Source organism: Oryx dammah, unplaced genomic scaffold, assembly GCF_014754425.2.
Source record: "Oryx dammah isolate SB20612 unplaced genomic scaffold, SCBI_Odam_1.1 HiC_scaffold_17, whole genome shotgun sequence".
NCBI lineage: Eukaryota > Metazoa > Chordata > Mammalia > Artiodactyla > Bovidae > Oryx > Oryx dammah.
In genome coordinates, this window is record NW_024070201.1 from 49,187,208 (window position 1) to 49,199,742 (window position 12,535).

General features: G+C 39.3%; 1 protein-coding gene across 3 annotated transcripts in view; it reads left to right on the forward strand.

The window, feature by feature from the left end:
* NUP98 (nucleoporin 98 and 96 precursor) overlaps positions 1 to 12,535 on the forward strand; it is an 89,014-nt gene that overhangs the window by 54,630 nt on the left and 21,849 nt on the right. For all 3 annotated transcript variants that reach the window (XM_040258696.1, XM_040258698.1, XM_040258697.1), the window contains exons 18-20: positions 353 to 491; positions 8,302 to 8,479; positions 9,256 to 9,420. In XM_040258696.1, coding sequence (XP_040114630.1) covers positions 353 to 491; positions 8,302 to 8,479; positions 9,256 to 9,420 — 482 coding nt within the window. The remainder of the gene's footprint in view (positions 1 to 352; positions 492 to 8,301; positions 8,480 to 9,255; positions 9,421 to 12,535) is intronic.

The window sequence follows — 12,535 nt, forward strand, 5'->3', positions numbered from 1 at the left end:
AGAATCCCATGGACAGAGGAGCCTGGCAGGCTGTAGTCCATAGGGTCTCACAGAGTCAGACACACTAAAGCAACTTAACACGCATGCACGCACACATACAGATACTTGGGAGGAGATTTTAAACAGCTTCTTTGAGGATAACATAAGTACTATAAAAATGCATATGTTAAGCCAGGTAACAGTGTATTTGATGTCACCTAATATTACAAATGAAATAGCTCATTCAAGGAATTGCTGGGTGATTTAAAATATTGATAAATGTTTAAAGCTGCTTGGTCCTTCACTGGAAGTATAAAGTGGGTATTTGCCCTCTATATAGGACGAGTTTCTAACTCTTTGCTCTGATTTATAGGTTATGGTTCGATCTATTTTGAAGGAGATGTGAATTTGACAAATCTAAATTTAGATGACATTGTACATATCCGAAGGAAAGAAGTGATTGTCTACTTAGATGATAACCAAAAACCACCTGTGGGTGAAGGACTAAATAGGTATGAATTTATTTACATATTTAACAACTAATCAGCTAAATCACAATTTTTTTCTGTTAACACAGATATATTCATATTATATACATTTTCCTGCAACTTGTCTCTTGGACTTACTATGTGATTATTGTATGTGATTATTATTTTTGTGCTCTCACTTAAAAACATAAGTGATATGGGACTTCCGTGGTGTTCCAGAGGTTAAGAATCTGCATGCTAATGCAGGGAACACAGGTTTGATCCCTGGTCCTGAAACTACGATCCCTCATGGTGTTTGGCAACTAAGCCCGTGTGCCACGACTATTGAGCCTGTGCTCTAGAGCCCATGACCCACAATTACTGCTGAAGCCTGTGGATCCAGAGCTCATACTCCACAACAAGAGAAGGGACCACAATGAGAGGCCTGCACACTGCAATTAGAGAGTAGCTCCTGCTCGCCGCAGCTAGAGAAAACCTGTGTGCAGCAGCAGAGACCCAGTGAAGCCAAAACAATAAAAAGTATAAGTGATAAAGAAATGCTACATTTTTCCTTTTTTGACTCCTTTCCCTAATATTATCAGATCCAATTGTTTCCAAAACCTTTTGGAAAATACTTTTTAGTAGTAGTCTTCTTTTTTTAATTATTTTATTTTTGGTTGCACTGGGTCTTTGTTGCTGTGCACAGACTTTGTTTTCTTGCAGTGGTTGAGGGCTGCTCTTCACTTGGTGCATTGACTTCTCATTGCGGTGGCTTCTGTGCTGCAGAACACAGGCTCTAGGCACATGGACTTCGGTAGTTGTGGCTGTGAGCCCTAGAGCACACAGGCTTCAGTAATTGTGGCCTGCGCACTCAGTGGTTGTGGTGTGAGGGCTCTAGTTGTTCCATGGCATGTGGAATCTTCTTGGACCAGGGATCAAACTCATGTCCCCTGCATTGGCAGGTGGATTCTTTTCCAGTGTGCCACCAGAAAAGTCCCTTAATAGTATTTTTTTTCCCCCTTGTTTCTGCTGTGATTGTGCTTAACTCTTTTTCTGTATCTTTAGTGTGAGATACTAGCTTCTAATGCAGGCCAGGTCAGAGAGCCATAGTTAAAATCCTTTATGTTTACAACCCACTGAGATTGAACCAGGAAGAAATAGAAGATCTGAAGAACCCTGGAACTAATAAGGAAATTGAATTAGTAATCAATATCCCCTGCTCCTCCAGCTCCACCAAAGCCCTGGACCAGATGGCTTCACTGGTGAAGTTTACCAAACATTTAAAGAAGAATTTATACCAGTTCTCCTCAAACTCTTCCCCAAAATAGAGGAGGGAGCATTTCTAACTAATTCTGTGAGGGAAACATTTCCCTGAGTCCAAAGCTAAATAAAGGTGCTATAAGAAAAGAAGACTACAGACCAATATGTTTAATGTATATTAATGTAAATACCCTCAACAAAATAACTATCAAACAGAATTCAGTGGTGCATCAACTGGATTACACACCATGACCAAATAGGATTTGTTTCTGAAATACACAGATGGCTTAACATATAAAAATTGATGAATGTAATGCATCACATTGACAGGACAAAGAAGAAAACCACATGATCATCAGTGTTGATGCAGAAAAAGCACTAGACAAGATTTAACACTTTTCATGATAGAAAATAGAGTTAGAAGGAAACTGCTGCTAAGTCACTTCAGTCATGTCCGACTCTGTTCGACCCCATAGACGGCAGCCCACCAGGCTCCCCCGTCCCTGGGGTTCTCCAGGCAAGAACACTGGAGTGAGTTGCCATTTCCTTCTCCAATGCAGGCAAGTGAAAAGTGAAAGTGAAGTCGCTCAGTCGTGTCCAACCCTCAGCGACCCCATGGACTGCAGCCTACCAGGCTCCTCCGTCCATGGGATATTCCAGGCAAGAGTACTAGAGTGGGGTGCCATTGCCTTCTCCATAGAAGGAAACTACTAAGCATAATAAAAGCCATGTTAGAAAAACCCACAGTGGACATCATCTGTTATCGTTCAGTCGCTAAGTCGTGTGCTACTCTTTGCGACCTCATTGTAGCACATGAGGCTTCCCTGTCCTTCACATTGAGTCGGGTGATGCCATACAACTCTCTGTCACTTCCTTCTCCTCCTGCCTTCAGTCTTTTCCAGCATTAGGTTATTTTTCTAGTGGGTCCACTCTTCACATCAGGTGGCCAAAGTATTGGCGCTTCAGTCCTTCCAATGAATATTCAGGGTTGATTTCCTTTAGTATTGACTAGTTTGATCTCCTTGCTGTCCAAGGGTCTCAAGAGACTTCTCCAGCACCACAGTTCTTCAGCTCTCAGCCTTCTTTAGGTCCAGCTCTCACATCCGTACATGATGACCCCTGAAGAGCCATAGCTTTGACTATATGGACTTTTGTCAGCAAAGTGATGGCTTTGCTTTTTAATACACTGCCTAGGTTTGTCATAGCTTTTCTTCCAAGGAGCAAGTGTCTTAATTTTGTGGCTACAGTCACCGTCCACAGTGTCTCTGGAGCCAAACAAAATAAAATCTGCCACTATTTCCACTTTTTCCCTGTCTGTTTGCCATGAAGTGCTGGGACTGGATGCCATGATCTTAGTTTTTTTAATGTTGAGTTTTAAAGCCAGCATTTTCACTGTTTTTCACCTTCATCAAGAGGCTGTTTAGTTCCTCTTTGTTTTCTGCCATTAGAGTGGTATCATCTGTATATCAGAGGTTGATATTTCTCCCAGCAGTCTTGAGTCCAGCTTGAAATTCATCTAGCTGAGCATTTCTCATGATGTACTTACTCTACATATAAGTTAAATAAGCAGGGTGACAGTATACAACCTTGACATACTCTTTTCCCAAGTTTGAACCAATCTGTTAGTCCCTGTCCAGCTCTAACTGTTGCTTCTTGATCTGTATACAGGTTTCTCAGGTGGCAGATAAGGTGGTCTGGTATTCCCATCTCTTTAAGAATTTTCCAGTTTGTAGTGATCCACACAGTCAAAGGCTTTAGCGTAGTCAATAATGCAAAAGTAGATGTTTTTCTGGAACTCTCTTGCTTTTTCAGTGGATGTTGGCGATTTGATCGCTGGTTCCTCTGCCTTTTCTAAATCCAGCTTGTACATCTGAAAGTTCTCAGATCATGTGCTGCTGAAGCCTAGCTTGAAGAATTTTGAGCATAACCTTGCAGGCATGTGAAATGAGCCCAATTGTATGGTAGTATGAACATTCTTTGGCATTGCCTATCTTTGTAATTGGAATAAAAACTGATCTTCCAATCCTGGGCCACTGCTGAGTTTTCCAAATTTGCTGACATACTGAGTGTAGCACTTTAACAGCATCATCTTTTAGAATTTTAAAAGCTCAGCTAGAATTCCATCACCTCCACTAGCTTTGTTCGTAGTAATGCTTCCTAAGGCCCACTTGACTTCACACTCCAGGATGTCTGGCTCTAGGTTAATGACTCTACCATCTTAGTTATCTGAATCACTAAGATCTTTTTTTGTAGAGTTCTTCTTTGTATTCTTGCCACCTCTTCTTTATCTCTTCTGTTCTTTTAGGTCCTTGCCTTTAGGCTCATCCTTGCATGAAATATTCCCTTGGTATCTCTAATTTTCTTGAAGAGATCTCAAGTCTTTCCCATTCTATTGTTTTCCTCTTTTTTTGCATCCTTCATTGAAGCAGTCCTCATCTCATCACTATTCTCTGGAACTCTGCATTCAGTTGGGTATATCTTTCTCTTTCTTCTTTGCCTTTTGTTTCTCTTCTTTCCTCAGTGAACATCATAAAAAGAAGAAAAAGTGTTAGTCACTCAGTTGTGTCCAGCCCATGGGTTGTAGCCCACGAGGCTTCTCTGTCCATGAATTCTCCAGGCAAGAATACTGAAGTAGATTGCCATTTCCTTCTCCAGGGGATCTTCTGTAGTTAAAAACTGAGAGCTTTTCCTGTAAGATCAGGAATAAGACAGTAATGTTTGCTTTTGCCCCCAGCATTCAACATAATACTGTAAATCTTAACCAAAGCAGTTAAACAAGATGAAGATTAAAGATACTCAAATTGGAAAGAAAGATGTTATGTTTTCTCTCTTTACAGATGATGTGATCTTATATGTAGAAAGCCTAAAAATTCCACATACAAAAACTTACAGCTAATGAACAAATTTAGCAAAGTAGCAAGATGCAAAATCAACACAATAAAATCAGTTGAGTTTCTGTACATTGACAATCTGAAAAGGTAGTTATGAAAACATTTTTGTTTATAATGGCATCACAAAGAATAAAATACTTTAGGATTAAACTTAACCAAAGAGGCAAAACCTTGTACACTGAAAACTACAAAACATTGTTAAGAGAAATTAAAGAAGGCAAGTAAGTGTAAAGATATCCCATGCTCATGGATTGGAGAATCTAAAATTGTTATCCATGCTACCCAAAACAGCCTACTGACTTAATGCGATCCCTATCAAAATCCCAGCTGCATCTTTTGCAGAAATAGGAAAAATGATCCTAAAATGTAAAGAATCTCAAGGGTACCATGAGCAGTCAAATTAACCTTAAAAAACAACAAAGCTGGAGGAATCAGACTTTCTGACTTGAAAACAAAGGTACAGTAACTGAAACTGTGTTATTGGCATAAAGACAGAAGTATATATACGGAACAGAACAGAGAGCCCCACATATTACAGAGCCCACACAGGACACCTGACATAAACGGTTAAATGTTGACAGAGTTGTCAAGACCATGCAATGGGGAAAGAACAGTTTCTTCAACAAATGGTTTTGGGAAAACTGGATATACGTAACCAAAGAATGAAGTTGGACCCTTACCTTGTGCCATAAATAAAAATTAATTCAAAATTGATTAAAGACCCAAAGCATAAGACTTAAAACCATAAAAAAAAACTGGTATAATATGTTTCACACTATATTTGACAGTAATTTCCTGGGTATGATACTAAATGCATAGGCAACAAATAGTGAAAGTTAACTAGAATACATCGAAATTTTTAGGGCTTCCCTGGTAGCTCAGACAGTAAAGCGTCTGCCTACAGTGCGGGAGACCCCGGTTCGATCCCTGGGTCGGGAGGATCCTCTGGAGAAGGAATTGGCAACCCACTCCAGTACTCTTGCCTGGATAATCCCATGGATGGAGGAGCGTGGTAGGCTACAGTCCATGGAGTCACAAAGAGTTGGACACGATTGAGTGACTTCACTTTCACTTTCACATCAAAATTTAAAACTTATGTACATCAAAGAACCCAATTAACAGAATGAAAAGTCAGCAAGCCCTATCTACTGTAAGGGTTAATATCCAGAATATGAAGAACTATTTAAAAAACCATTAAAAAAAAAAAGCAGTTAAAAATGGTCAGAGGATTTGGATACACAATATGGTAAACAAATGGCCAACAAGCATATGAAAAGATGCTTAACATTGATAATAACCCATTAGGAGGTTAATTTAAAGAAAAATAATGTTTTTGCAGGAGTATGGAGAAACTGGAACCTTTGTGTATTTTGGTGAGAATATAAAATGTGCTGCAGCTGTTGTGAAAGAGTATATGGTTCCTCAAAAATTGGGTGACCCAGCATTTCCACTTCTGGGTGTATATCCAAAGCAATTGAAAACAGAGTCTTGAAAAATGTATATACCCATATTCACAGCAGCACTATTCATAATAGTCAAGAGGTAGAAGAAACCCAAGTGTCCATGAATAAACAAAATGTATATGCACACTGTGGAATATTGCTTAGTCTTAAAAGGGAAGGAAACTTTCACATGCTGCAGAATGGATGAACCTTCAGGACATTATGCTCAGTGATTTAGCCAGCTGCAGAAAGAAAAATACTGAGAGTCACATGATTTGAGGCGTCTAGAGTGTCAGATTCATAGGAGCAGTAGAATAGTGATAACCTTTATTATACCTTCTTACCTCAATAAAAAATAATGTTAAAGAAAACTCATGTTTTTATGTGGTAATCGCTGTACTAGATGCAAGGCATACTGAATGAATAAGGGCACAGTCCTTTATCTTAGATGTTGCTATTAGAAGGAATACATTACCATTATTATTAATTCACACTCATTTAGTGGTTAATGTTAATACCGTGACGCTCCTGATACCTCATTCTGCAAGCTTTTGTTGTTAGTGGTAGTTGCTGCTATTATTACTGTTGTTTTTACAAAGTACAGTAGTAGTATAAGACCTTCACTAAGATATAGGTCTTTGTATTAGACTTGGTCAAGGATGCATGGCTTAAGAGATATTAAAATTAAATTGTAAATAATTGATGTGCCCTCAGTTCAGTTCAGTCACTCAGTCGTGTCCGACTCTTTGCGACCCCATGAATCGCAGCACGCCAGGCCTCCCTGTCCATCACCATCTCCCGGAGTTCACTCAGACTCACGTCCATCGAGTCCATGATGCCATCCAGCCATCTCATCCTCGGTCATCCCCTTCTCCTCCTGCCCCCAATCCCTTCTAGCATCAGAGTCTTTTCCAATGAGTCAACTCTTCTCATGAGGTGGCCAAAGTACTGGAGCTTCAGCTTTAGCATCATTCCTTCCAAAGAAATCCCAGGGCTGATCTCCTTCAGAATGGACTGGTTGGATCTCCTTGCAGTCCAAGGGACTCTCAAGAGTCTTCTCCAGCACCACAGTTCAAACGCATCAATTCTTCGGCGCTCAGCCTTCTTCACAGTCCAGCTCCTCACATCCATACATGACCACAGGAAAAACCATAGCCTTGACTAGGCGGACCTTAGTCGGCAAAGTAATGTCTCTGCTTTTGAATATACTATCTAGGTTGGTCATAACTTTTCTTCCAAGGAGTAAGCGTCTTTTAATTTCATGGCTGCAGTCACCATCTGCAGTGATTTTGGAGCCCAAAAAAATAAAGTCTGACACTGTTTCTACTGTTTCCCCATCTATTTCCCATGAAGTGACGGGACCAGATGCCATGATCTTCGTTTTCTGAATGTTGAGCTTTAAGCCAACTTTTTCACTCTCCTCTTTCACTTTCATCAAGAGGCTTTTTAGCTTCTCTTCACTTTCTGCCATAAGGGTGGTGTCATCTGCATATCTGAGGTTATTGATATTTCTCCCGGCAATCTTGATTCCAGCTTGTGCTTCTTCCAGCCCAGCATTTCTCATGATGTACTCTGCATATAAGTTAAATAAGCAGGGTGACAATATACAGCCTTGACGTACTCCTTTTCCTATTTGGAACCTGTCTGTTGTTCCTTGTCCAATTCTAGCTTCCTGACCTGCATACACATTTCTCAAGAGGCAGGTTAGGTGGTCTGGTATTCCCATCTTTTTCAGAATTTTCCACAGTTTCTTGTGATCCACACAGTCAAAGGCTTTGGCATAGTCAGTAAAGCAGAAATAGATGTTTTTCTGGAACTCTCTTGCTTTTTCCATGATCCAGCGGATGTTGGCAGTTTGATCTCTGGTTCCTCTGCCTTTTCTAAAACCAGCTTGAACATCAGGGAGTTCACAGTTCATGTATTGCTGAAGTCTGACTTGGAGAATTTTGACCATTACTTTACTAGCATGTGAGATGAGTGCAATTGGTAGTTTAAAATTAAATTGTAAATAATTGACATGCCATGGTAGTTTGAAATAAATGGAGTTTGACGCTCTTGAACCAGATATTTAGCTAGTTGATATGGGGGTAATTCCTTATTCTTAATGCTAACTACCTTTGGAGCCAAGACTCAGGTTTATGAAACATCTGCAGAATAATTCCAAAGTAACACAGGTGCCTTTTTTGCTGTATATATAGATGTTACTTGGCTTTCTGGTCATAAATATGAAACATTTACATTTTACTTGATTGTACATTACAGAAAGGCTGAGGTTACATTGGATGGAGTTTGGCCAACAGATAAAACATCTCGTTGTTTAATAAAGAGCCCAGATCGACTTGCTGATATCAACTACGAGGGAAGGTTGGAAGCAGTTTCAAGGAAACAGGGAGCTCAGTTCAAAGAGTACCGTCCTGAAACGGGTTCTTGGGTCTTTAAGGTATAGTTGCTTAACCTTGTTCTCATAAACTGTAGTTAGAAATTATAAACAGTGTATAGTACATAAGTTACATAGTTCTGATAAACTGACAAAAAAGTGTTAGGGTTAGAAGAGATCTTTTCTTAAATTGCTTTTACAGATTAGGAAAAAGATGTAAAGATACACCGTAATTTACTTCAAATTACACATCACATTAAACCCCAGAGCAATACGGAGCTATTATAAACTTCATGAGCACATGATTCAAGTTCTACATCCTATCTTATGATCACTTAAATACACTTCTTTGGTGTGGTTTTCTAATTTGGGGATATCAGGCAAAATTTTTGTCTCTTAATAAATCAGTTCTTCCCGAATAATTGTTCTTCTTTTAAAGATTTCTAGGGTGTAGAGGTTGACTTGCTCCGTTCCTTGCTAGTTTAGTCCAGTGGATTCTTTCTCTTCTCGACTAACTGGATTATTTAGCTTGTTGAAGGCCTTTGTGTAGGTCAAGAACAACTGGGGAGTATATATATGTAAAAATAGTAATGGCTCTTTTGGATATTTTTTTCTGCATTAATGTAAAGTTGATAATTATATGAGCAATTAGTACACCTACCAAACACCATCTAAATCTTAGAGAAACAATAAAATGTGGTTAGGTGACATTTCAGTGTGCTTTAAATGCTTTGATCTCCTCTCCATTATTATTTTTTTAAAGCTAATTCTGCAAGATTGCAGTCTTTCTGAATATTACAGTTTTGAAATTGATTTTGTTGGATTCTTCTCCTCCTTAGGTCTCTCATTTTTCTAAGTATGGTCTTCAAGATTCTGATGAAGAGGAGGAGGAACGGCCATCCAAAACTAGTACAAAGAAGTTGAAGACTGCCCCTTTACCTCCTACAGGCCAGGCCACCCCATTCCAGATGGCTGTTAATGGCAAACCAGCACCTCCACCCCAGGTAGAGATGGGACAATGAATTTGAATGGAGTCCATGATACAGAAGTTGAAAGCAAGTCATTCAGCTAGTACAAAGCTGTTTTATGACCTCTCGAACTTTGAAGAGTACAAATGTATTGGCAGTCACGTTAAGAGAAGTACAAGGGGGAGGGCATGAGGTGGTACTGGCATCTGGTGGTTACTTGAGAGATTTAAAGAATTCTCTTTCTGTTTGGATCATTCCTTCTACAGATTGTCATTCTTAAACACCCCTCTCTCTTTTCATTTGGACTTGCTGAATTCTGTGCTCAGTGATCAACTTAAGATAGTATTTTGCTTGTGTGAGTTAATGCAAAGTAAATCCTACTTTGTTGACTACCTACTGTTAAGTTTAATCTTGTTACCTCCATGGTTTTTTAAAAGTTCAATTAGCTTTCTGCAAGGATTTTTAACTCCATTTTTCTCAAGTTGTTTGCTTATACTTCAGGTAATCTCTTAATATTTGTATTTTAACAATACATAATCTTTATTAAAATAAATAAGCTTTACAATATAAGTGAATTACTTGGCATGGGGAGAGTAGGGGCTGCATTATTTATTGCAATTACTTGTATCATACTCTTTCGGTATTGTTAAGCCAATATAAACCTTTTGTCCTTGTAAGGAAAGGTTTGTAATTTAAATATCAGGTAGTTTCTTTGCTGACTTATAAAAGAATTTTACTTTCATTTGGATGTTGTTTATATTCAATAAGTTATAACATTTTTTTTTCTCTGCTGCCATATTCCTTCAAAGAAGAGAATTTGATAGAAAATTTCTTTGTAAAGCATCCTCTACCTCTCAGCTGCTAAAAGCAGGATCTTTGGAATTTTCCATGCTACAATTCTTACGGCTGCTGAAATGTGCGATTTTTATGATTGATTAAATAATTTCTTGGGAGGCAACTTTCTTGAGATTTTTGTGTATATGTGTTCATGTTTGTGTGCTTGGGGGAGGGGGAGAATATGATATCAGTGGGAAATGGGAAATATGATGACTTTTATGTTTATAATTATAGCATTTAGAATATCCCTCTATTTAGAATACATCTCTTCCGAACTAAAAAAATGCTGTAAATGAACTCAGTTTTCCAGTTACCCACATTCATTTTGTCTGAATCATATGCTTTGTATAATCTCCCTTTCCAAAGTGGTTTTTAATCTTAACAGTGTATGTATTTCTTAGGATAAGAATCAGATAACCTTCTTTTCTCCCAATAAAAGTAATATGTAGGGTCCTAAAGATACAATTGAAAAAGAAAAGCTTCATCTTGTGGACAGATCAAATTTATACGATGTTGGCCATCAGTGATTTTTCCAGAATACAAATAGTAAATAACTATAAAATCTTGTGATGGCATTGTAGTAGGTAAGAGTCTTAAAAATTGAGCACCAGAAAATCTCAGGAGAACAAGTTTCTAGGACTAAGGGGAGGTGGTAAGGATCAAAATGGGCAAAGAGAGTATCATTAATAGGTGTCTTTTTCAGATAATTCCATTTGATTGAGGAAGTGGATGGTCCTCCTTTTGGATGGAGAAGGGAGAAATGGGTAGACTTGTTTAGATATTTGGGCTAATGTGTTAGAGGAGAAACAGGGAGCTCTGGAGAACTTTTTTGTCCTAATGCCTAGTGACCTGCATGATGATAGGAGAAATGCCAGTGGCCGCGCAGTTTTTAAGTTATTAGCAACAGAAGCTACTTTTACTTGGCATGAGGAAAATAACCTGAGCCATCTGAATAAACTGGAAACAGCAGTCTTCTCATCTCTTTAACAAGCTGACTGTCTTCACACTATCACCGGGCTCCCTGAAGAGACTGATTTCTGTGATACTGTGTTCCTTAGGTCTGTTCTAGCTGTTTTTCTCTGACTTGGGGCAAGGGTTGGGTGGTTCCCTAAGGCATTAGGAAGATACACAGTTTTGTTTAATGATTACATGTATCCTACTATCTATTATATAATCTCCTCAATCCCCTCTTTGCAGTTCATTCTTAAATCCTGCTTTGTTCCTTAAAAAGCAGGTGAATCTAAGCAGCCAGAAAACAGACCCTAAATAGACCACAGAGAGCTCCCCTTCTATTAAGTTAGAGAAAAGGCAGAAAAACCTTAACCACAGATGAATTAGGGCATTTGTAGAAACATTTGTTGGGTTCAGTTCAGTCGTTCAGTCGTGTCCGACTCTTTGCGACCCCATGAATCGCAGCACGCCAGGCCTCCCTGTCCATCACCATCTCCTGGAGTTCACTCAGACTCACGTCCATCGAGTCCATGATGCCATCCAGCCATCTCATCCTCGGTCATCCCCTTCTCCTCCTGCCCCCAATCCCTTCTAGCATCAGAGTCTTTTCCAATGAGTCAACTCTTCTCATGAGGTGGCCAAAGTACTGGAGCTTCAGCTTTAGCATCATTCCTTCCAAAGAAATCCCAGGGCTGATCTTCAGAATGGACTGGTTGGATCTCCTTCAGAATGGACTGGTTGGATCTCCTTGCAGTCCAAGGGACTCTCAAGAGTCTTCACCAATACTGCAGTTCAAAAGCATCAATTCTTTGGTGCTCAGCCTTCTTCACAGTCCAGCTCTCACATCCATACATGACCACAGGAAAAACCATAGCCTTGACTAGACGGACCTTAGTCGGCAAAGTAATGTCTCTGCTTTTGAATATACTATCTAGGTTGGTCATAACTTTTCTTCCAAGGAGTAAGCGTCTTTTAATTTCATGGCTGCAGTCACCATCTGCAGTGATTTTGGAGCCCCAAAAAATAAAGTCTGACACTATTTCTACTGTTTCCCCATCTATTTCCCATGAAGTGACGGGACCAGATGCCATGATCTTCGTTTTCTGAATGTTGAGCTTTAAGCCAACTTTTTCACTCTCCTCTTTCACTTTCATCAAGAGGCTTTTTAGCTTCTCTTCACTTTCTGCCATAAGGGTGGTGTTGGAGCATTTGTTCTAAAATACTCATCTAAAATGCGGAGTTCAACTGATTGCATGTCCCTTGGAGAACTTTGATTCCATGTGTCTGGCATTGGAGCTCAGGCATATTTATATCTTAAGTGCTTTCCTCCAGATAATTGAGATATGTACAGCCTGGTTTCAAA